Raw genomic sequence first — 26,486 nt, 5'->3', positions numbered from 1 at the left:
GTTTCATTCACTTTCAACTTTTTAAAATGGAAAGTTAACAAAATTTTACGAAAATAGAGAGCATGGTGTAATGAACGCTCATGTACCCCACCCACCGCCCACCCCCCCTCAGCTTCAGCTAGGATCAGATGGTGGCCAGTCTCACTGCACCTCTACCCCTGCCTTCTGCCAGCCCTACCCCAATCCCAGAGTATTGTGGAGCAGATCTTAGACCTCAGATTAGTTCATCTGTAAACATTTCATTAGTTTTCTCTAAAAGGAAAGCTTTGGGAAAAAATCACTACTTTATTTCACCTGAAAAATACCTCAAATTCCTGAGTAGCACCAACCTGCTGGTCTGTGTTTACATGTTGTTGATCATCTCACTGAGAAATCTTCACCATTATTGGAATCCACACAAGGTCTGCCCCCTGCACTTGACCGATGCCTCCTTGGTCCCTTTCAGTCTGTGAGTTTCTCGCTCCACTTCATCTTTGACTTGTAATTCATTATTTAAGGAAACTGGAGTGGTTTAAAATTTCTTTTTAATACTGCATCATTTCACTGCGGGAGAGATTATTTTCACAAATGGCATTGAGTTTCACAGAAAATGGTGAGATGAAAGGTTTAAACTGTATGTTGGGATTTCAGTAAGATTAGTGAATAAATAATGAGAACTAAACTGATAGGAGAATGCAATTTGGCAAAAAGAAAGGAAAAGTTTAAATAATATTAAATACTATGTTACTTTCTCAGGTTGTAAAAATCAGTGAATGATAGCATTAATGGTCTCCCCCTGGGGTCTGTTCAGTTCAGTCCGGACATCTGACTGTTCTTTTGTACTGTGAGGAAAAGGCAGGGACAAATTTTCAAAGGTGTGGTATTGAAGGCTCCAAACTTGCTTTCTGAGAAAATTGTAATTCTCTTCGAACAATGGCTTGAACATCATAGGTTAGTTATATCAGGTGTGTGTGCATGCTAAGTCACTTCAGTCGTGTCTGACTGCAGCCCTATGGACTATAGCCCACCAGGCTCCTCTGTCCATGGGATTTTGCAGGCAAGAATACTGGAGTGGGTTGCCATGCTCTTCTCCAGGGGATCATCCCAACCCAGGGATGAACCTGGGTCTCTTATATCTCCTGCATTGGCAGGTGGGTTCTTTACCACTAGTGCCACCAGGGAAGCCCTGTATTGGGTGAGTAGCATTTTACAGTGATATGGACAAACAGAATTGCTTGTTTAATGGGCTTATTTCTTTATTCTGGGTTCTTGTTCATGGGTGGTTGTACATTTGCAGAGATGATGTCAAATTAGCAGGGATGAGCTAGATATTTATTAAATGGTATAGATACCGTATAAGTAAAGAAGGAAAAGCAACTGTAGAACAGTGAGAAGAGTAGCTCCCATTTATTCAGAGTTCACATGCAAATCATTTTTCTCTTTCACACATGTGCATGCACACACGTAACAATGTTTTTGAGTTATTCATTCTTTATGAGTGGCTTTGATATTCCCTTCTTTGTTTTATAGTTAATAAAACTGAGGCCTGGAGAGGTGAGACACCTCATCTCTACATTTGCAGCTCAAGTTCAGATCCTGGGGCCGATGCTTTGCTGCAGCCTCATGGGAGCAACATGGACAGTGTCTGGGGCTTCACCCACCCTGGGGTGTCCGTGCAGCACAGACTCTGGTGGGAAGGGGCCCTGCAGGACTGGGCTGCACAGAGATTCTTCTGTACACGATGTGATGTTTATAAATAGGGACTGCTCTCCTGTTCTCTGTGTAGTTGGGACATGGAATCAGGACCCCTCGTGCACATTTCCTTCTTGGCAGGAAGGGAGGGTCAGGGTAGAGAAGTAACAGAGAGCAGAGCCCTGACCTTGACTTGATCACTTGCCTGCTGTCACTTTGGACATGTCTTGTCATCTGCCTGGATCTCTAATGTTTCTGCAGCAAAACGAGGACATTGGGTCAGAGGGTTTCCAAGAGATTTTGCTGCTGCTCTGAAATGTCATCTATGTGTCTGATTAGTAAGGGGTCAGCAAGGACTTTACAACACCTGGGAACCACTTAGTAAGTTATGAGGGGCTCTGCTTATCTCCTTTTGGAATCCAGGTATGAGTGGATGGACATAAGGAAATCACAGGGAATAGTGGTGTCCTGGAGTTAGTCTGGCATGTAGACAGAGATGGCATGTAGTAGAAAGGGCTTGTCCTTTGGAGAGAAACCGTTCTGGGTAGTAACTCCAGGTATTTGTCTCAGTTTCCTTTTTGTTAAGTGGGGGAGGGGTGGGGTTATTGTAAAGGCTACAGGTCATGCCTGTGAAATGCAAACAAGCCAGGATTTCAGTAAATGGTGGCTATTATTATTACTATTCTAACCTTTTTCTCTCCATCCATCCACCCATCCATCCATCCATATAAATATAATAAAGATTTCTCCTTACTTTTCTTCCTATTCCCACCTCCTCCAAATCTGGAGGATAAAACAAAAACCAAACATTTTTTATATTACATTTGTTAATAACAACTAGATGTATTATACCAGATCTAATTGAAGTAATCCTTTAAGTTCATTGAGCTGAAAGTGTTTCTGTAACAAAATAGGGAGACATGAAGTAATCACATTGGCAACATAGATTCAGGTTGATGACATAAACTCCAAGGTCTATGAATCAGAAGGTTCAGGAATTGAGTCCCAGTTTCTCTGTTTATCAGGTGTGTGGTTTGGTTAATTGATCCTTACAAGCCTGTTTCTTCATCTATAAAATGGAGATAATAAAGCTATCAACCTCATGAAGTTGTTTTGAGGATGAAATGTGGTTGTGATTTTAAAGACCTGATTGCTAGGGACAGACATAACAAGCACTCTGTAGGTATTAGAGTGATTTTGAAAATAAATTAATTCTTAATTATAAGCTCAGCCAGTTTTTGGTAAAATTACAAATATAAAATGTGATATGTAAGAAAGAAGGTATCTGAATATTTAACTTACACTGTTTCATTTGATATTTCTATAGGTGCTCTACACATTGTACATTATATAAATCAACAATAACAATATTCTGTTACCATAATATAAGCAATGTAGTATGTAACATTTGTCTACATGTTATCTTTAACCACTGGGAGGCTTCTGAAAATATTTAGTCAACATGTATTTAAAGGTATCAAATTGATAAATTCTAGTTTTTTAAAGTATCAAGTCGATAAATTCTATTTTAATATTTTCCCACATTTGGACATATTCTTTTCAGATTTCCTTGAAAATCTTAGGTTAATAAGTGTGTTGATCCTTCTGTGTCTAGGTGTAGAAGACTTCAAGTCTTGAGTTAGTGTTGCCTTCATTTCAAATATACTCTTCACTCATCACCTGGGCAGCATGATGTGAAAGAGCAGAAGGCTATGAACTGACGTGACATTGTTCAGATTCCAGCTCTTCTGTTTAACAACTGACCATCCTCAGACCAGTGATGTGACCTCACTCAGTCTCAGTTACCTCATCTGTGAAATGGGGCCAGTACTTCCTGTGAGCTTGTTGTGAGGATTAGAGATAATCATCATCAGAGTCCAGCAAAGAGCTTGGTGCACAGATCTTACCCCCAGTAGCTGAGAGAAGCCGTGTGCATGTGTACAAATGATGGAGCAGAATAAGATGGTCCTTCATGAGAAATGAGAGATGTAAACAGAGCCTTAGGAGCCCAGCAGGAAGAGATGAGTCCAGGATGGTTTCATGGGAGAGTGTGTTTGGGCTGAGCCTGGAAAGATGGGCGGGATATTGACAGGACGTGAGAGGAGGGGTGATTCCACGTGGAAGAAAAGCTGTGAAGGGAGGTGTGTCCTTCCCACTGCTTGATGCGAGGCCATCCTCCTGTGCCAGGGCTTCACATCATGCCAGCATAACCGCTTCAGCAGTCTGCTCCGAGGTGTCTCTGCTGTAGGTCTCCTCCATCGCTGAAGGCCCTTGATGTGCTTCTAGGCAGAGGGCACCAAACCTGCACCGTCATTTCCTAGTTTGCCTCTAGTGTGTGTGTCTGCTGTTCTGTGAGAATTGGTTATATTTAACTTACAATAATATAATAATAAAAATAACTTAGAAGGGGACGACAGAGGATGAGATGGTTGGACGGCATCACCAGCTCAATGGACGTGAGTTTGAGTAAGCTCTGGGAGTTGGTGATGGACAGGGAAGCCTGGCGTGCTGCAGTCCATGGAGTCATAAAGAGTTGGACATGACTGGGACTGAACTGAACTGAACTTAGAATAACAAACATGAATAAGAGCACCTTCCTGTCAGTGGAAGGAGCTGTAACATATTCTCAACTCAAGATTTTCATCTTTAATCAGAAAATGGTGACTGAGAAATCAGCTTGAATTTGTTTTACTTCAAATCCTCCAAACTGTTTTTCCTCTTGGTGGCTTGTTCATAAATACTTTGCAGGGTCAACAACACTCTTGAAGTATTACTACCTGACTCGGGGATAGTTTCTTATGTCCTGGAAAGAGAGGCCACAAGTGCCTTTTCTAGAATGTGGTTGAGATTGCTATATTACAACACAGTGCTATTTTAAGAAGAAAACCATTTGAACAACAGAAAATCAAAGCCTAAAAACTAAGTGGAACAGTTTGCAAGGACTGTCAAAAGTGAAAGAGAGGCCAAGTAATTCTGTGTCTGTGTGTGAGGCTGAAAACAGCTCATTTTTTTTTTTTTTTTAATGAAAACCAAGAGCAAGAGATAGTATTAATTTCTGAGCTCAAGAAAGAAAGAAGGTGAAATAATGATAAATTGTGAGGGCTTCATCTGCAGAAAGGAACTGCAGAAGTGAGGGCTTGAGGGAGGGCTTCATCTGCAGAAATGTACTAGGATGCTGTGCATCCTAGGTTGATGCCTGAGGGGTTTAGCAGATAAAACTGCAAACAAATTGTTTGCCTATGTCAAAATGTGCCAAGTGATAACTATAGGCAACCTAAGACCTCTAATAAAATACTGTTAACTTAAGCCTGATTTTTATCTTATTATTTTGGGAATGTTCTTGTCATCTTTTCTTTTTTTCCCCATGATACTCTGGGAAAAATAGGCTGATTTGTCTATTTACTTTGTAAATAATATTCATATATAACTTTTGATTGATTCCCAGATCTTCAAGTTGCAACTTCATTTCCTTCTTAGCTTTGAGTTTTTCCTGTGTCCACAAACAAGCATCTACTTAGTTCAGCTGATCTGCTGGGTGTCCCTTGAGCACACTGTTTCTTTCCTTTTGGTTTTCCTGCACAACTTGCTCTTTCTGTTCCCATTTCTTGTTCAGACCTTGTCTGTCACTCTGTCACTTGCCTTAAGTATGACTGTGAGGACTTGGGTCAGGTGTTATCCCTTCTCTGAAAATGGGAAGCTGAGGCCGAGATCAGCAAAATGTCCAGTTGAAGACACACTCATTCCCTGATAAAATAAGTCCTGTGCCTTCACCAGCCTGGGCCACCAGCTCTTACACCTGTGTCTCTAGCACAGACCTTTACACTTGCATGTCCAGCTGCACCATGACATTACTGAGAGGTTATCTCAGCTTGTCCACAAGTGAAGTCTCCTAAGCCTGTATACAGCGTCTTCTCCAACTCAGTAAACGGAGACCCTGTTCTTCCCCTTCCTTACCCCAAACACCACATCCTCTTCTCTTACATCCCACACCCCATCCCGTCAGCAGATCTTATAGACTTCACCTTCCAAATGTTCTGGAGTGTGACCCCATCTCTCTATTCCTGCTGCTGCCACTGTGGTCCTGACCACGGTCATCTGTCACCTAGATTCTTCCAGTAGCCTTCTCATTTGTACCTGCCCTCACCCTTCCCCACTTACTGTTTTCTACAAAGCACAGGAGTGATACATTAAAAACCTCAGACCACATCAGTCTTCCCCTCCCTCTCCTCTTCTTACTGGAGTGATCCCAGGCTCCTCCTGCTCTGTCTCTGCCCTCACTCCCCTCATTCTCACTCAGCTCCGCTCTCCTGCCTCCTTGTCCTGAACCCCTTGGGCATCTCCCCCGTGGTCCCTGCACCCGCCCCTTCCTCTGTGAGGAGCAGGCTCTCCAGGTCTGCCTGAGCACCTCCCCCTCCCTCAGATCTGCTCACAGCCGCTCTGATCAGAGCCCTCCAAACCCAGTGCAGACTCACTTCCCTCCTTCAGTCTCCACCCCGCTGAGCTGGCTTCCTTTTCCTTCTTGTCCTCAGTACTTGTGCTCAGGTTATTTTCCATATCATCTGTCTTCCACCATGGAAGAAACTCTAGGAGCTTTATTTCTTCACAACTGAGTTCATACTGCTCAGAGCAATGCCTGTCATATAGTAGATCCTCAATAAATATCTGTTAAAATGGTTAAAAGCATGGATGCTGTGAAAAACTACAGAATGAAGAAGTGAAACTCTCGCTGTTTGCAGATGACATGATCCTCTACATAGAAAACCCTAAAGACTCTACCAGAAAATTACTAGAGCTAATCAACGAATATAGTAAAGTTGCAGGATATAAAATTAACACACAGAAATCCCTTGCATTCCTATACACTAACAATGAGAAAACAGAAAGAGAAATTAAGGAAACAATACCATTCAGCATTGCAACAAAAAGAATAAAATACTTAGGAGTATATCTACCTAAAGAAACAAAAGACCCATACATAGAAAACTATAAAACACTGATGAAAGAAATCAAAGAGGACACAAATAGATGGAGAAATATACCATGTTCATGGATTGGAAGAATCAATATTGTGAAAATGAGTATACTACCCAAAGTAATATATAGATTCAATGCAATCCCTATCAAGCTACCAATGGTATTCTTCACAGAACTAGAACAAATAATTTCACAATTTGTATGGAACTACAAAAAACCTCGAATAGCCAAAGCAATCTTGAGAAAGAAGAATGGAACTGGAGGAATCAACCTGCCTGACTTCAGACTCTACTACAAAGCCATAGTCATCAAGAGAGTATGGTACTGGCACAAAGACAGAAATATAGATCAATGGAACAAAATAGAAAGCCCAGAGATAAATCCACGAACCTATGGACACCTTATCTTCAACAAAGGAGGCACGGATATACAATGGAAAAAAGACAACCTCTTTAACAAGTGGTGCTGGGAAAATTGGTCAACCACTTGTAAAAGAATGAAACTAGAACACTTTCTAACACCATACACAAAAATAAACTCAAAATGGATTAAAGATCTAAGTGTAAGACCAGAAACTCTAAAACTCCTAGAGGAGAACATAGGCAAAACACATAAATCACAGCAGGATCCTCTATGACCCACCTCCCAGAATATTGGAAATAAAAGCAAAAATAAACAAGTGGGACCTAATGAAACTTAAAAGCTTTTGCACAACAAAGGAAACTATAAGCAAGGTGAAAAGACAGCCTTCAGATTGGGAGAAAATAATAGCAAACGAAGCAACAAAGAATTAATCTCAAAAATATACAAGCAACTCCTGAAGCTCAATTCCAGAAAAACAAATGACCCAATCAAAAAATGGGCCAATGAACTAAACATATATTTGTCCAAAGAAGACATACAGATGGCTAACAAACACAAGAAAAGATGCTCAACATCACTCATTATCAGAGAAATGCAAATTAAAATCACAATGAGGTACCATTTTATGCCAGTCAGAATGGCTGCTATCCAAATGTCTACAAACAATAAATGCTGGAGAGGGTGTAGAGAAAAGGGAACCCTCTTACACTGTTGGTCAGAATGGAAAGTAGTACAGCCCACATGGAGAACAGTGTGGAGATTCCTTAAAAAACTGGAAAAAGAACTGCCATATGACCCAGTAATCCCACTGCTGGGCATACACACCAAGGAAACCAGAACTGAAAGAGACACGTGTACCCCAATGTTCATCACAGCACTGTTTATAATAACCAGGACATGGAAGCAACCTAGATGTCCATTGACAGACAAATGGATATGGAAGCTGTGGTGCATATGCACCATGGGATATTACTCAGCCATTAAAAAGAATACATTTGAGTCAGTTCTAATGAGATGGATGAAACTGGAGCCCATTATACAGAGTGAAGTAAGCCAGAAAGATAAAGACCAATACAGTATGCTAACGCATATATATGGAATTTAGAAAGATGGTAACAATAACCCTATATGCAAAACAGAAAAAGAGACACAGATGTACAGAACAGACTTTGGGACTCTGTGGGAGAAGGCGAGGGTGGGATGTTTCGAGAGAACAGCTTTGAAACATGTATATTATCTATGGTGAAAGAGATCACCAGCCCAGGTTGGATGCATGAGACAAGTGCTTGGGGCTGGTGCACTGGGAAGACCCAGAAGGATCGGGTAGAGAGGGAGGTGGGAGGGAGGATCGGGATGGGGAATACATGTAAATCCATAGCTGATGCATGTCAATGTATGGCAAAAACCACTACAATATTGTAAAGTAATTAGCCTCCAACTAATAAAAATAAATGAAAAAAAAAAAAAAAAACAAAACTACAGAATGAAAACAAAAAAACACTGAGAGGTTTTTTTTAAATGTTCAACCCTTTAACACATACCCATTGCTGTGGCTTCCTAGGTGACTCAGTGGTAAAGAATCCACTTGCCAATGCAGGAGACACAGGAGACATGGATTCCATCGTTGAGTCTGGAAGATCTCCTGGAGGAGGAAATAGCAACCCACTCCAGTATTGTTGCCTGGAGAATCCCATGGAGAGAGAAGCCTAATGGGCCATAGTCTATGGGGTTATAAAGAGTCAAAAACCTCTTAGCAGCTGAGCATGCATGCATGTTGATCAAATACTTGTATGAAGAACTAATGCTAAAAGTTTAAGATGGTAGTAGAACACATTTTCAAACTTTTTTTTAACACCCCCCCCCCCCCCTTTTAATCTCTGTATAGGATTTACAGCTTTTGGAGGAAGCAGATCTAACTGAGCTAGGAGACAGAGGAACCCCGCTGAGTGAAGGACAGAAAGCCCGGGTCAGCCTTGCCAGGTAAATGGGGTTTCAGTTGCGATCCTGCCCCTCCTCCTCCGCGGCTCCTAGTGGACGTGAGCACACAGACCCCGCTCACTGGGTGGGTCTGTGTGAAGCAGGGTCTTGGTTCTTTCCCTGGGCTCCAGGAAGGAACATGAAGTTATTGGACACCATCATGATTCAGAGATGAGACCCAGGGAGTGTGAAGTGTCCTCTCCTGACATCTCTCTACGTGTTCTAGAGCCGTGTATCAGGATGCAGACATCTACCTCCTGGATGATCCGCTCAGCGCAGTGGATGCAGTAGTCAGCAGGCACTTGTTCGAACAGTGAGTTTGCTCCTGTTTTCTATCATCTCTGCTTTCCAGGAACCCTGTAGAGATAGGGAAGGGAGCGCAGGAAAGTTTTGTGCTTCAGGAGACTCAGCCTATTCTGCTCTGGTGTCCCTTCCTTCTACAGAAGATCCATCATAGAGAAATTTTGCATCATGATGAGGTCAGGATAGGAAAATACAAAAGGTGCTTCCAGTGCGTGGAGGCCAGCGGAGTCTGTTCTTTAGGGAGTGAGGGATAGACCACAGATTGCCCCCTGCTACTTGCTGTTGATAATCAGACACTGTGGATGGATCCAGACACCAGGAATGAGAGAGATGATGTGTGTTTTTTAAATCAGAGAGTGAGACTCCATAACCTGGTACTTGGCTTCCAGTTCTTTTCCTCCATCATTTTTTTAAGGCACATTAGAAGTGAAGTTTTCGGTACTGACAGAAGACTTCCATGGAAAGAATTTGTTGGTTTACGCTTGTTATTATTTCACTTTGGAAATAAAGTCTTTATTAAGTCTAGACTTAATAAAATCCTAAAAGATGAAGCTGTAAAAATGCTTCACTCAATATGCCAGCAAATTTGGAAAACTCCTCAGTGGTCATAGGACTGGAAAGATCAGTCTTCATTCCAATCCGAAAGAAGGGCAATGCTAAAGAATGTTCAGACTACTACACAAGTGTACTCATTTCAGATGCTAGCAAAGTAATGCTCAAAATTCTCCAAGCTAGGCTTCAATAGTACATGAACTGAGAACTTCCAGATGTTCAAGCTTGATTTAGAAAATCAGAGGAACCATAGATTAAGTTGCCAACATTCATTGGATCATAGAAAAAGTAAGAGAGTTCCAGAAAAAACATCTACTTCTGCTTCATTGACTATGCTAAAGTGTTTGTGTGGATCACAACAAACTGGGGAAAATTCTTAAAGAGATGGAAATACCAAGACCACCTGACCTGCCTCCTGAGAAACCTGTATACAGGTCAAGAAACAACAGTTAGAACTGGACATGGAACAAGGGACTGGTTCCAAATTGTGAAAAGGCTACATCAAGGGTGTGTATTGTCACCATGATTGCATAACTTCTATGCAGACTGCACGACTGGATGAAGTGCAAGCTGTAATCAAGATTGCTGGGAGAAATATCAATAACCTCAAATATGCAGATGACACCATTCTTATGGCAAAAGAGAAGAGGAACTAAAGAGACTCTTGATGAAGGTGAAAGAGGAGAGTGAAAAAGTTGGCTTAAACCTCAACATTCAGAAAACTATGATCATGGCATCTGGTCCCATCACTTCATGACAAGTAGATGGGGAAACAGTGGGAACAGTGGCTGACTTTATTTTTTCGGGCTCCAAAATCACTGCAGATGGTGACTGCAGTCATGAAATTTAAAAATGCTTACTCCTTGGAAGGAAAGTTATGACCAACCTAGACAGCATATTAAAAAGCAGAGACATTACTTTGTCAATAAAGGTCCAGCTATGTAGTCCAGGCTATGGTTTTTCTGGCGGTCATGTATGGATGTGAGAGTGGGACTATTAAGAAAGCTGAACGCCGAAGAATTGATGCTTTTGAACTGTAATGTTGGAGAAGACTCTTGAGAGTCCCTTGGACTGCAAGGAGATCAAACCAATCTATCCTAAAGGAGATCAGTCCTGGGTGTTCATTGGAAGGACTGATGTTGAAGCTGAATCTCCAGTACTTTGGCCACCTGATGCGAAGAGCTGACTCATTTGAAAAGACCCTGATGCTGGGAAGGCTCGAGAGCAGGAGGAGAAGGGGACGACAGAGGATGAGATGGTTGGATGACATCACCAACTAAATGGACATGGGTTTGGGTGGACTCCAGCGTTGGTGATGGACAGGGAGGCCTGGCGTGCTGCAGTTCATGGGGTCGCAAAGAGTTGGACATGACTGAACAAATGAACTGAATCTCCTAATACCAACACATTGGAGATTAGGTACCATGTGTGAATTTTGGAGAACAAAAACATTCAGTCTATAGCAAGTTGTCACAGTTGGGGTGCTTAAAGATTAGAAATTAATTTTCTCACAGTTCTTGAGTCTACAGGTTCAAGGTGTGGGCAGGTTTAGTTTCTCCTGAGACCTCTCTCCTTGGCTTCTGACTGCATTCACCTCGCTGTGTCCTCACATGGTTTTCCCTCTGTTTACACACAACCTCTGTCTCTGTCCTTTTTTTAAAAAAAAGAATTGTTTTTATTGAAATATAGTTAATTTATTACATTGTGTTAAGTTTGTGCAGCAAAGTGACTCAGTTATACACATATATTCACTCTTTTCCATTATGGTTTATCTCAGGGTATTGACTATAGTTCCCTGTACTATACCATAGAACTTTGTGAGACGTGTGAGGAGCTCTGAGCCCTGGACACTAGGATCTGGGATTCCACGTCCACTAAACAGAAGTCATTAGACTTTGGTGGAACCTGTCCATGTATAAAATGTGGTTAGTGTTGGGGTGATGAAAGAGTTGTGGAGATGGATGGTGGTGATGTCTGCACAATAATGTGAATTTACTTAATGCCACTGAGCTATATGCTTAAAATGGTTAAAATGGTAAATTTCATATTATGTGTACTGTAACACACATATACAGAAAACTGCATAGTAGCACTGGATCTTTGAGAACACAGGGAAGCAAGACAGGTAACACACAGCTATGGCCTCCAGCTCTCTAATCTGACCCCCCCTTTTCACCCTCTCCTTTTGTGACTTGATGTATTTTCCATTAGAGAAGTGCCTTGTGTCTTGTCATGAGTTGAGTGACGGGGGCTAGTGCTGTGATAGGGATTCCCCACCCCCACCTCCTGGCATCATTAATATCTCAGCCTCCCTGTTCCCAGCACCCCACCCTGAACTCAACAAATGTCTGTCATCCCCTCTTGTGAGCATCGGCACAAGTTCCCCATCACTGCAGGAAGAGTTTCTACTGGTGGTTGCATCTGTGCCACAGGGAGGGGTGAGCAAGGCAATTGGTGTCAAGTACAGTGTGCTGATCACAAGAGGTCTCTTGAGTTCTTTTTCAAACACAGGAGATATTTATAAAATCTTCTAAAATATTTTGGGTGTACCACTTTGGATATATACTTGATAGAAGGAAGGTTAAGATTGTTGTTTGCTAATCAGAACTACATTCTCTAGGGTGAGGTAAAGCAGAGAGCATGAAAGTATTTTAGGAAACCACTCAGCAGCGACTGCAATGTTCTCAAGTTAGGAAATTGGATGGAGCAATATTCTATGACAGATGATGGTCATGTGGAAGCTTAGTAATAGGAAGGGTTTTGTATTAAGAGTGAATGAATCACACTTCTACTTACCATTAACAGTTTCCTTCCATCATGAAGGAAAGCCATTAAGGTTTGTGAGTTTCACTTTATGCTGTGAACACTAAATGGGTTCTGTCACCTACAGAAGGTGAGAGGCCTTAGGTAAACTGATGGAGTCTCATCACGCCAGGGGATCATGCTATGGATCCTGTTCTGGTTCAGTCCCACATCACCAGACCCCTACCTCCTGTGTCATCAGGTCTTCAGGTCTGCCTTGATCAAACTCTCACGCTGCTGTCTACACAGCTCACCCTCCTGCTCCAGCCCTTCTCAAGCCCCCCACCCCTCACATTCAGGAAGCAACTCCAGGTCCTTAAACAAAGAATGGGCTTCTTTGCTGTCTTCCCCCATCAGCCTTTCCAGCTCATCCCCACACCTACTCGGTGTCCAGATGTGCTAGCTCTGTGGGGGTCCTTTCTCACCCCTATCTGTCTGTACATACTGGTCCCTCTGTCCCAGAGCCAGGGAACAGTGTCCCAGGACACAGAAGGTGGAAGATGGGCCCTGCCGTTCCCTCCTGCTCCTCCAGGGGGCGCCTGTGCCCTCCGTCTTCCCACAGCCCTCAGTGGGTGCACTTGACCATTTATGAGTCCCTCAACCACCCCAAGCTGTGAATGCAGGAAGGCTCCTCAACCCAGTGCAGGTGCTCTGCACCTGCTGTGTCTTCTTCCAGGATGTGTTTCCACATGGTCTCAGGGCTCCTGTGCTTTCCCATCTAAGATAGCAGCCCCCCTTGCTTTCCCTACAGAGCACACATCACAGCCCCATATTGCATTTCTCTATACTCATTCAGTGTGTTCGCCTTTATGTGGTGCAAAGTACTGTCTGCTTTCTTGACCTGTGATGTAGGTCAAATGAGTGGCACTTCAGTAAACCTCTGCTGATTGAATGAATGAAGGTGGGGACTCTGTCTTATTTGTATCCCCTCTGTCACGGATGTGTCTCCTTTTAACATAGTCCTTATATAGGATTATACTGTGTTGGCCAAAAAGTTCATTTGGGTTTTTTCTGTAAGATGTTATGGAAAAATCCAAACAAACTTTGTGGCTAACCCAACAAATAGGATCAACACAGCCCTTGTAGAGGAGCAAAAGTTAAACAACTTGTTGAAACAATTATTTTTATGACATGACTTGGAAATTTCACCTTCACTTTTCTTAGAGATTTAATGTGCATGCTAAGTCACTTCAGTCTGACTCTGTGCTACTCCATGGACTATAGCCCACCAGGATCCTCTCTCCATGGGATTTTCCAGGCAAGAACACTGGAGTGGGTTGGCATTTCCTTCTCCAGGTGATCTTTGTGACCCAGGGATTGAACCGTGTCTCGTGTCTCTGCATTGACAGGTGGGTTCTTTACCACTAGCGCCACCTGGGGAGAGATTTGGATTAAAAGCATTATTTAGCAAGCATTCACCCTGGAGGAGGGCACAGCAACCCACTCCGGTATTCTTGCCTGGAGAATCCCTATGGGCAGAGGAGCCTGGCGGGCTGCAGCCCATGGGGTTGCAAAGAGTTGAACATGACTGAGAGACTAAGCACAGGAAGCATTCAAAGCCATCAACTGATCAGTTCAGTTCCGTCACTCAGTCATGTCGACTCTTTGCAACCCCATAAACTGCAGCACATCAGGCCTCCCTGTCCATCACTAACTCCTGGAGTCCACCCAAACCCATGTCCATTGAGTCGGTGATGCCATCCAACCATCGCATCCTCTGTCGTCCCCTTCTTCTCCTGCCCTCAATCTTTCCCAGCATCAGGGTCTTTTCCAATGAGTCAGCTCTTCTCATCAAGTGGCCAAACTATTGGAGTTTCAGCTTCAACCTCAGTCCTTTCAATGAACACCCAGGAGTGATCTCCTTTAGGATGGACTGGTTGGATCTTCTTGCAGGCCAAGGGACTCTCAAGAGTCTTCTCCAACACCACAGTTCGAAAGCATCAATTCTGCTCTCAGCGTTCTTTATAGTCCAACTCTCACATCCATACATGACCACTGGAAAAACCATAGCCTTGACTAGATGGACTGATCACTTCATTGTAATTATTTGTATTTCCTCATCTATGATGGGATGTTAGGAAGCAAACATTTTATACCTTTTGCGTTGCTCCATCCTGGACATAACAGCTCATCAAATTTGATTAATATCCATCTTCAGGGACTATTGGCAGGTAATTATGAATTAAGAAGAAACAATTCTATTCAAAGCTTTAGTGCTAAGTGTGATGAGGGGGTTACTCAGTCAAGAAACTTAGGTAGGAAAACTGAACTAAGGAAAAACTGTCAAAGGGAAAAATGACTCCTTTTGGACTTAGTAAAGCTATGGTGTATGTGTCTACATCCTGGGATCTTGCTTCTGACCACAGACCCAGTGTCCAGAGTGTCCCCTTAGGACTTTTCTGTCCTGAATCCAAAGCACAGGGCCAGTTGTGGGTTAGGGAGGAGTAGAGAAGGGGACTGACATTTACTGGGTGGATTGGTGGTTTGATTTCTCAGAACATGTGGATGAGTTTCACTGATGTTCTGAGATGAATAAACAGGTTTAGTCACTTGTCCAACATCGTCAGGCTCGTGAGAGGGACTGAGCTGCAGCCTGCTGCCTCCAGACTCTCCATCTAATTCACTTACAGTCTGAGCTCTGGCCCAGGTTCCTGAGATTTGCTCTACGAGGGGCTCAGTCTCCCAGAGTACCTGCCCGGAACTCTGCCTATGGTCACCGGGGCCCTGGACCCAGCCAATCAGTTCCCTAGAGGGTTATGGACCCTGTGGGGTGAGACTGAGGCTGAGTCCTTGGGGGTCTGTATTTAAAATGTAGGAGCAGTTGGAGGAGTTACTGTAAAAACACACTTAAGGTTGGAAGCTGAGGGGGGTTGTTGAGCTACACCCAGCCGGCCTGCCAGACCTGTACCTGCCCAGCATAGGCTTAAGAAAGAACCCAGAATCAGTGCAGAGACACAGATGGTTTAATGGTTAGGGCCAACTTACACTTGCAAAGGAAATCCTGGAAGGACACCCACCGTTTGAGGCCCACGTTGGGACAGGACATGGTGGCAGTCTTCGCTCCCAGGGGAAGCAGAGAGCAGGGTGGGGAGATTACCTGTTATAAGGGGAGTTGATGTTAAGTTGGGCCATCAGTTACTATGAAAACCAGCAGAGGGTCATGCCCCTCCTGCCCCTTTGACAAGCATCATGGAGGGTTCTGATCTAAAGCTAGAACAGTCATTAGCTGGGCTATGGGACAAGTGTGTAGGAAGGTCAGTCATGTGAGTAGGTGTAGGTGAAGCAGGCACTGGTTAGGCAGGGGATGTACAGAGAGCAAGAGAATAGCCATCTTGGGTGGCCTGATCACACAGGGGTCTTGACTAAGAGAACTGGTGTGTCTTTTGAGCCACTGGATGATTCCCAATGTGATTTCCATTCTTTCATTTTCATATTTGGAAGGTCTTACTTCCTGGATGGGACAGAGTGTTGTAGAGACTGATGGAGGTCACGCTAGCATTCATTTTCTTACTAATACTATTTGGGAAGAAGTGCCTAGAAAATGACCTCTGGCAAAAGTTACCAAGAATCAATTAATCCTTTGTTGTTAATATGTACATCATAAATCATAAATAATCACCTAAATACTGTCTAAGAAAAAATCTACAGAGTTTTATATGATATAGACCCCTGTTCTCCCATTCCCACATAGTGATAAAATAATGTTTTAGTTCAGTCAGGTTTTGGAATCTCAGTATTGCTCAATTATTTTCCATCATGAGACATGTAAATTATTGCTAAGTTGAGTTTTAGGAAAAGAAATTTAGCAAGTGCCTCCTTTAACGGACTGTTTTTTTTAAATTTTTTAGCAGAGCTAGAGTCAAGTTTGCTGCTGATAAACTTGAGGACCTACTTGTCATCATTGACTTATATTTGTATTTAATTTGTATTATTTATTTGGTATTTAAAATGTAGACCTTAGCTATGTTGTTTTTGTCTCATTATGCTTTCAAAATATGTGTTTTCATTTTGGAGCACCCCCATTGATGTGCTTTTGCATACTGTACCTTTTACATTTGTAGGTGTATTTGTCAATCCTTGAAGGAGAAGATCACAATCTTAGTGACTCATCAGCTGCAGTACCTAAAGGATGCAAGTCAGATTCTGATACTGAAAGATGTAAGTAGTTTCTAGAAGTCTGGGGAACTTGCTAGCACTCAAGTGTGTTGAAGATCAGGCCTCCCAGCAGTTCATTCTCTTTGGATTCAAAGTAAACGCCCCTTACTCAGTTTTACTCTCCCTTCTTCTCAGAGCTGGTGTTCATGTCTTTGAAGATGAATCTGAAGACCTGTAAAAATGTCACTATTACACTCCAAGCCACATAAACCCTAAAATATAGAAAAGTGCTACTGCAGAGTTACTAAATTATCACTGTTCTAGTGAAATTGTTAAGGATGCTATTTTATGTAAAACTTTCCCCCCCTTTCCACAACTTAAATCAAAGAGTATTAATTGGAAATTAGAGATACTAAGACCTGATTCTATACAGGTGATTGTTATACACAGTTTGCTGGAAGAGCATCTTCTATTAACACCAGAAGTGAGGCTGGGTATCCAAGCACCTGGGTCAGAGATGCCCACTCAGCTGGTGTCTCCAGTTGCTGGTCTCCCTGCCCAGGTCTCTATGTGCCCGATACGTGTGGGAGCCTGTGCGGCAGGAGGACAAGGCCCTGCCTTCACGGGGCTCCTGTTCTTATGGGGAGGATGTGACAGAGCAGGAGTGAGGGTGACATCCTGGCTGCCTCCCTGAGGAGCTGGTGCCCCCCGGGGCCTGAATGACAGGAAGGTGGGGTTCATGCAGTCACCTGGGGGAGGGGGTCTGAGGCAGGGGGTCCTCAGGAAGGAGCGACTTGGAAGGTTGGAGGAACAGCAGGAAGACCAGCGTGTCTGAGGAGGGTGAGCAGGGGGGCATGGAGGGAGCTTGTCCCCGAGCAGTGGGCAGCAAGCCTGAAAGTGGGATGGAAGCCTTGAACAGACCAGAGCAGAGGAGGGATGTGGTCTGATGTGGGAGCTAAGAGATTCCTCTGATGGTCATTGGAGGGGCAACAGCAGAAGCAGTTACAAGCCTTAGTAAAGCTGAGGAGACAGAAGTGTGAGCTCAGGCTAGGATGTCAGTTTCTAGAGCTACTGTAACAAAGTACTGCAAACTGGGTGACTTAAAACAACAGAAGTTTATGGTCACACTGTTGTGGAGGCTACAGGTCCCAAATCCAGGTGCTGGCAGGGCTGTGCTCTCCCTGAAGGCTCCAGGGGAGAATCCTTCCCTCCAGCCTCTGGTGTTCACTGCCCTTCCTCGTGTACCTTGGCCTCCAGGTGCAGCACTGTGGTCTCTGCCTCTGAGGTCACATGGCCATTGTCCTGGTGTCTGTCTGGGTCTCTTCTCATAAGGACGTCAGTCATGTTGGATTTAGGGTCATACTGCTCCAGTGTGACCTTATCTTAACTTGATTACATCTGCAAAGACCCTGTTTCCAAATAAGGCCATGTTCATAGGTGTCATGTTTAGGGCTTAAACATACCTTTTCGGGGGCCACCATTCAACCCACAACTCCTAGCATGGTTGGCGGTGGGGTGGAGATCAGTGAGAATTTTTCAGACTTGGTGGTGGTTTGATGCTTCACTCCTTGGCTTGCTGTCTTTGTGTCTTAGCACCTCCCTTGTTAACCCTTGTCTGTTCCAATCCCTTGGTTAGATCCCTCACTTATTGAATGAATTTCTGCCCTAAGAAAATTATTAAAAAGCAGAACCCCTGCCTCTCTAGAAGCAGTTCCATGTGTTGACTGTTAACCACTCTTTCAGGAATGGGGAGCTCAGGTTTCTCAAATTTGATAGCAGTTAATTTCATATTTGGAAAAGGGTGATACTAGAGTGAAAACTCCAACATTGACAGTGTTATAAACACAGGATCAGTGGGCAGGAGAATAATCCATTTAGCCCATCCCTAGATGTTCTAGGTCCCCCTTATTGCTTCTTTTGAAGGCACTGCTCTCAATTTTAGTGCTATCAGAACAACTATTTGTCCACTGGTGAGCACCCCTGGATGAGCTGTGGGTCCATCCTTACTGTTTGTCTGGTTCCTCTCTAACAGCAGAGGGAGGCTGACCGCCTCTCATCCCTTGAAAATTGTCAGTGCTTGGCTGCCGAGTGAAATTGCTATCCTTGTACTACTACTCATTTCCTTGTGCATCTTACAAATACTAAGTGGAAATTGATAATTTCATCAATTAAGGTGCATTAATTTTGCCTTCCAAGTGGAGCAAGGCACAATATATCCTAAATAATTTTCTAATTCTGTGGTAACATATGGCACCCAAAGGCTTCCCTGAATTTCTCCCAGTGGACTACCTCAGGAGATAGGGTGAGAGAGGCACCAGCTAGTGTCCTGGGCCACATTTTTCTACCTGACCTGCCTTAACCAGAAATGCCCTCATTTGATTAGTTTTGTATCCAGGAATTTTCCCTAATATTTTGTTTGACACTAAGTGAATGAGCTGAGTCTTATTTCATGGGGTCAGAAAATAGTGAAGACATCTGCATGTTATTTTAGATGACTTTGTAAGAGAGGGAAGCTGTGCAAGGATGTGTCACATGTGCTTAAAGAGAGCTGTGTGATTGGCTGTACCTTAAGCAGATGCCTGAAGAGAGGACACCTGCTTGGCTGCTTGTGATTGGTTGTTCTTAAGTTTTTTTTTTTTTTTTTTTTTTTCCCCAGTTATGAGTGCGTTGATTCTTAGGTGTTGGTTTGCTGGCATGGGCTGTCAAGGATTCAGAGCCACCCAGTTTTATGACCTCCTTGTTTAAATACTTGGACAGGTGGAATATTGAATTTTCAGTTGGGAACTTCCTGCATTTGTGGAGAAGTGGTAAAGACCATGAAGGCAGAGTTAATGGATTCTCTCCAGAGCTGGTTCCTACATGTCTTGTCCTAGCTGGGCACATGATACTATATCCATTGTCACTGAAAATTTGATGAAAGACCATTACCTATGGAAACATTCTTGTGGCCACCTCTGTGTCAATCTTTCCTATAATATCTTGCCCAATTAACTTTTTTGAAAAAAAAATTGTGCTTGTCACATGATGCTTCTCTCAGTTTCCTTATTGTCTACAAATACTATAGTGATACTTCCACCAATATCTGTACTTTTAGCTTCCCTGAATTCCCATGGTAGTTATGTCAATGGCCTCCATTTTTAAAACATGAACACACATTACTTTCATATCCCCCAGCACCTAGCATAGGGTTTGGCTAATGCTTGCATGTATGTTGAGTTGAACTTAACTCAATTTGTTCACCAGAATTCCAAATCTAAGGATCATTTTCATAGGAAAATCATAATTTAAGACTGGTTAATTTTTCCTGATTAGTATGTAGATTAGATTAATATTATCAAATGCAAATACATTCCTTTTAAATTCTTTATTTTAGGGAAAAATTATACAAAAGGGGACTTTTGCTGAGTTTCCGAAATCTGGGATAGATTTTGAAGATATCCTTTTAATGAAGGAGATTGAGGAGGCCGAACCATCTCCAGGTCCAGGAACTCCCAGTCTGATCTCTGAGACTTTGGTTCCATCTCAACAGTCTTCCAGACCCTCCTTGAAAGATGTGGCTCCAGAGGACCAAGATGTGAGTTCTTCATCCTGCAGTGTGCCCTGGTCTGTCTGCTCTTGATGGTCTTGTGGACCTTCAGTGCTCTATTCATGACATCTTCATTTGTCCCAAAGTAAACCCTAAGGTTCCCAAGGTCTTACTCCGTGGAATTTGCAGAATTAGAAAAGCCTGAAAGGAGCAAGCCTGCTTGGGGTTCCCTTTTGGGTGTAGAATGGAGAATCTTATGGCGATCAGGAGTGGGTGCACTGCTATGAATTTCTGGGTGCAAGCGGCTCACACTGATAGGAGAACTCATCAGTTTACCATGGTTACATTCTACTTGCTCTGGTGGATCCTGGCTTTCCTTATGCATCCAGAGTCTTAATGTGAAGATCCCCTTAGACCGAGTCCTGCTGTGACCACATTAAATCAGCTACTTTTCCTATATGTTGGAATGTTCTGGCACTGCAGATGACTATTTTGCTCCATTATCAGATGGTTTGTGATAGGCCAGTGTGTGCAAAGGACACGACACAGAATTAGTTCTTGCCTTATTTTCTTGCCCTTTAAGGCCTAGAACCACACCTTATCCACCTTGAATCCCCAGTGGCCAGGAGAGAGCTGAGGACATCCTTGGCTAATGTGATTCTGTAATGCATCCTAAACTGTTCTGACAGAAATGCAGAAATGCACTAGCTCTCTCTTAAAAACATACCCAGGTATTCCTTGATATTCAAACCCTCACTGTCCAAACCCAGGAGCCTGATGACTCTGACAAGTATTGAGATTAGTCCCTCACATTCCATACTCAGCAATCACTCTCTGAAATTCAGGGACCACAAAGATTCAGATCAAATGCTGTCTCCCGGCTATGAACCTCAGATTATTCCAACTTCAATGTGAACTCATTTTATTTTATTTGGCTAGGATTTTGAGCATCGAGTATGTTTTATGTTTCTGTCATTGGAAGTGATACATGTCATTTAGAGGGATATGTTAGTGTCATATTGTTTGGTATATTAGTTTGGAACAAGCCTCTGCATTTTTACTTGAATTAGGTGTGTTGTACTTGAACCAAGAGTCATGATGACTTTAAGCAAAGCCACCCAACAGTGAATAATCTCATGCGAATGATGTTTCTTTATTTCTAATAGATTTCTAAGGATAGGATTGTTGGGTCTGAAGGTACATGCACACATGGTTTGACCAGATATTCCCACACTCTTCTCTGTAGGAGATGGGCCATCCTACATTCCTATGAGCATATGAGATGTGTCTTTTTCCACAACTTTGCAGTGGAGGGCATTGTTGAACTTTGGAAATTTGGGTGTTCCTTACTTAAAATTTTGTTCCTCACTTCCATTTTTCTCTTTCAGGCTGAGAATATACAGGTTACATTACCACTGGAGGGCCGCTTGGTGGGAAAAATTGGTTTTAAGACCTACAAGAATTACTTCACAGCTGGGGCTCACCAGTTTATCATCATTTTCCTCATTCTAGTAAACATCGCAGCTCAGGTAAATATGGACATTTATTTTGGTTTGTGCCCTCAGCTTGGTATTTACATACTATTTATGCTGTACTTATTTAATTTATATTAATATTGTTTTTAATATTTAGCGATTTATCTTAAAGAACTGGCTGATGAGGTTGTGGGCTCTAGCTGAGTGAATGTGAAATCAGAAAGGCAGGCCTGCAGGCTGGAACCTCAGGCAGGAGCTGACCCTGCTGTCTTGAGGCAGAATTTCTTTCTCCTCCAGGAAGCCTCAGGTTTGGCTCTCCCAGGCTTTGACTGACTTGACGAGGCCACCAGTGTTGAGGGTGATCTCCTCTACTGAAATTCTGATGACAGATGTGAACCACAACCACAACATACCTTCACAGCAACATCTAGACCAGTGTTTGGTTGAGTTACCAGAGACTGGCCTGGCCAAACTGACACAGAAAACTGACCATCACAGTACCTGTCAAGATATTTTCCTTTAAAAAAAAATCCCCACATTTATACTATTGTATTTTGCAGTCCACTTGGATTTGCATTGAAAAGAATTTGTGAGCAAAATAAGCCAGGCTTTCTGGCTTTGTATGTACACAACAGAGAGATTCTAAGAAAAAGGATGTGTTTAAGGATTTTAAAATGTAGCATGACCTCCCCTGAGCTGTGGTCATCGGGGTGTGGGGCTTGGCGCAGACCTGAGCCAGAAGGACGCCTCCGTGTCCTGGAGCCTTCCCCTCCCCGATCCTGTGAGCGGTGTGAGGCTCAGTGACGTCAGCATCTGAGTGACTGTGTTTCCTGCTCCAGGTCACCTACTCCCTGCAGGACTGGTGGCTTGCATACTGGTGAGTGATTCCTGGTCTGACCCAAAGTGCTGTGAAATCTACACAAACCTCACTTTCCCACAGAGTCAGGGGGAGAGATGGGGCTAGTTCAGCCTCTTCTGACCCTCAGGTAGTTTCCCTGAAGAAAAATGAAAGTTCCTGCTGGTGGAGTGTGACTCTCCCATGGTCTTTCCCCAAGTCTGACCCTCAGCAGCTTCTTCACAGACAGTTTTTAGAACTGAAAGTTGTGATTCAAATGGAATTTTTATAAGATAGAGGGACATGGGGCCCTATGAGCCATTTTCTAGCATGAAACATATCCCCTAAATTGAGATTAATTTTTTTATTTACCTAAATTTTATCTATAGTGTAATTTTATTTCCTGTTCCATAGGGCAAATGGACAGAGTACTCTGTATTCCATAGAGTATGGAAAAGAAAACGCAATTGTGATGCCTAATCCTGTCTGGTACTTTACAGTTCATGCAGGTAAAGTTGAGTCTATTATATGAGAGGCTGAGTTGCTTACAATGAGCCTGTGTGAGCACCTAGGGCTCCCAGGTGTAATTCAGTAATGTCTTACCTTGTGGCTTGGCTAGAAAAGAATCGCCTGCAATGCAGGAGACCTGACTCTGATCTCTGGGTTGGGAAGATTTCCTGAAGAAGGGAACGGCTACCCACTTCACTGTTTTGGCTTGGAGAATTCCACATACTATTGCATGGGGTCGAAAAGAGTTAGACATGACTGAGTGACTTTCACTTCAACAGATGAAGAATCTGAGTTGCATCTACTCTGTGAATCAATTAGAATGGTTATTTTTGAAGTCTACTAGAAGAAAGAGGGTGCATGAAGATTTAATTTGCTCTGTAGTGGATTTTGGTAGTTAAACCAGGATTGCATACTGAGAAAATAAGCCACTGGAGATATGTGCTATTGTCTACTCTAGTAGGTTGCCTTAGCTAAATCTTCTATCATATGAATGGGCAGTGAAAGTGAAAGTCACTCAGTTCTGTCCGACTTTTTGTGACCCCATGGACTATACAGTTCATGGAATTCTCAGTATGAATGGGCCACAGAGTTAGAAAAGGATCCTGACCCTGTGGTTTGCATTGTTTCAATTCTTTCTGAATAAACTGTGGCTTTTATTAATCTTGGAAGAAATCCTCTGGCAGCAAGTGTCCCCAAGTAAAAGCATTATTCCCTCACAGGTATGCAAACTCCCATTTGCCACACTCCTCATCTTTTTTCTTTTTTTAAATATAAATTTATTTATTTTAATTGGAGGCTAATTACTTTACAGTATTGTAGTGGTTTTACCATACATTGACATGAATCTGCCACGGGTGTACATGTGTTCCCCATGCTGAACCCCCTCCCACCTCCCTCCCTATCCCATCCCTCTGGGTCATCCAGTGCACCAGCCCTGAGCACCCTGTCTCATGCATCAGACCTGGACTGGTGATTCATTTCACATATGATAATATACGTGTTTCAATGCCATTCTCCCAAATCATCCCACCCTCATCCTCTCCCACAGAGTCCAAAAGATTGTTCTATACATCTGTGTCTCATTTGCTGTCTCGCATATAGGGTTATCATTACCATTTTTCTAAATTCCTATATATGTGTTAGTATACTGTATTGGTGTTTTTCTTTTGGGCTTACTTCACTCTGTATGATAGGTTCCAGTTTCATCCACCTCATTAGAACTGATTCAAATACATTCTTTTTAATGGCTGAGTAATATTCCATGGTGTATACGTACCATAGCTTCCTTATCCATTTGTCTGTCAATGGACTTCTAGGTTGCTTCCATGTCCTGGCTATTATAAACAGTGCTGCAATGAACATTGGGGCACACATGTCTCTTTCAGTTCTGGTTTCCTCAGTGTATATGCCCAGCAGTGGGATTGCTGGGTCATATGGCAGTTCTATTTCCAGTTTTTTAAGGAATCTCCACACTGTTCTCCATGTGGGCTGTACTACTTTGCATTCCCACCAACAGTGTAAGAGGGTTCCCTTTTCTCCACACCCTCTCCAGCATTTATTGCTTGTAGATGTTTGGATAGCAGCCATTCTGACTGGCATAAAATGGTACCTCATTGTGATTTTAATTTGCATTTCTCTGTTAATGAGTGATGTTGAGCATCTTTTCATGTGTTTGTTAGCCATCTGTATGTCTTCTTTGGAGAAATGTCTTTTTAGTTCTTTGGACCATTTTTTGATTGGGTCATTTATTTTTCTGGAATTGAGCTTCAGGAGTTGCTTGTATATTTTTGAGATTAATTCTTTGTCAGTTGCTTCATTTGCTATTATTTTCTCCCAATCTGAGGGCTGTCTTTTCACCTTGCTTATAGTTTCCTTTGTTGTGCAAAAGCTTTTAAGTTTAATTAGGTCCCATTTGTTTATTTTTGCTTTTATTTCCAATATTCTGGGAGGTGGGTCATGGAGGATCCTCCTATGCTTTATGTCGGAGAGTGTTTTGCCTATGTTTTCCTCTAGGAGTTTTATAGTTTCTGGTCTTACATTTAGATCTTTCATCCATTTTTTAGTTTATTTTTGTGTATGGTTTTAGAAAGTGTTCTAGTTTCATTCTTTTACAAGTGGTTGACCAGTTCTCCCAGCACCACTTGTTAAAGAGATTGTCTTTTCTCCATTGTATATTCGTGTCTCGTTTGTTGAAGATAAGGTGTCCACAGGTAGGTAGATTTATCTCTGGGCTTTCTATTTTGTTCCATTGATCTATATTTCCGTCTTTGTGCCAGTACCATACTGTCTTGATGACTGTGGCTTTGTAGTAGAGCCTGAAGTCAGGCAGGTTGATTCCTCCAGTTCCATTCTTCTGTCTCAAGATTGCTTTGGCTATTGAAGGTTTTTTGTATTTCCATACAAACTGTGAAATTATTTGTTCTAGTTCTCTGAAAAATACCATTGGTAACTTGATAGGGATTGCATTGAATCTATAGATTACTTTGGGTAGTATACTCATTTACACTTGGTGACCCCAAGTGTACGACGTTGATTGATTTGTGGATATTGAAGAATCCTTGCATCCCTGGGATAAAGCCCATTGATCATGATGTATGATCTTTTTAATATGTTGTTGGATTCTGTTTGCTAGAATTTTGTTAAGGATTTTTGCATCTATGTTCATCAGTGATATTGGCTTATAGTTTTTTTTTTGTGGCATCTTTGTCAGGTTTTGAAATTAGGGTGATGGTGGCCTCATAGAATGAGTTTGGAAGTTTACCTTCCTCTGCAAATTTCTGGAAGAGTTTGAGTAAGATAGGTGTTAGCTCTTCTCTAAATTTTTGGTAGAATTCAGCTGTGAAGCCATCTGGTCCTGGGCTTTTGTTTGCTGGAAGACTTCTGTTTACAGTTTCAATTTCCATGCTTGTGTTGGGTCTGTTAAGATTTTCTATTTCTTCCTGGTTCAATTTTGGAAAGTTACACTTTTCTAAAAATTTGTCCATTTCTTCCAAGTTGTCCATTTTATTGGCATATAGTTGCTGATGATAGTCTCTTATGATCCTTTGTATTTCAGTGTTGTCTGTTGTGATCTCTCCATTTTCATTTCTAATTTTGTTGATTTGATTCTTCTCCCTTTGTTTCTTGACACTCCTCATCTCTTGGCCTTTACTACTTAAGAGAAAAGTTAAGCAGGGAGAAATCCACTGTCTGGGAGTTAGGATTCCTTCTCTTTCTTACCTTGATATCACAATGTTATTGTGTCCTCAACTATGTGATTAACATCTGACTTGCCAGACTAACCTCTGCATAACTCTATGTGTTTTCAAAGGAGTTCTTAGAATATATGTGTCATTACATACATTTTAAGGAAAGCCTCAGCTGAAATATTAAATATTCCCACAGGAAATCCTCATACAAGTTT

At 42.5% G+C, this 26,486-nt stretch overlaps 1 protein-coding gene across 3 annotated transcripts in view; it reads left to right on the top strand.

Annotated features, from left to right (window-relative positions):
* Positions 1-26,486, top strand: part of LOC133049412 (ATP-binding cassette sub-family C member 4-like) — a 193,316-nt gene that overhangs the window by 46,445 nt on the left and 120,385 nt on the right. For all 3 annotated transcript variants that reach the window (XM_061133403.1, XM_061133401.1, XM_061133402.1), the window contains exons 12-18: positions 8,894-8,988; positions 9,212-9,298; positions 16,704-16,800; positions 20,111-20,311; positions 21,652-21,792; positions 22,578-22,615; positions 22,988-23,082. In XM_061133403.1, coding sequence (XP_060989386.1) covers positions 8,894-8,988; positions 9,212-9,298; positions 16,704-16,800; positions 20,111-20,311; positions 21,652-21,792; positions 22,578-22,615; positions 22,988-23,082 — 754 coding nt within the window. The remainder of the gene's footprint in view (positions 1-8,893; positions 8,989-9,211; positions 9,299-16,703; positions 16,801-20,110; positions 20,312-21,651; positions 21,793-22,577; positions 22,616-22,987; positions 23,083-26,486) is intronic.

Source organism: Dama dama, chromosome 30 (assembly GCF_033118175.1).
Source record: "Dama dama isolate Ldn47 chromosome 30, ASM3311817v1, whole genome shotgun sequence".
Classification (NCBI taxonomy): Eukaryota; Metazoa; Chordata; class Mammalia; order Artiodactyla; family Cervidae; genus Dama; species Dama dama.
This window is presented reverse-complemented; position numbering and strand designations above follow the sequence as displayed.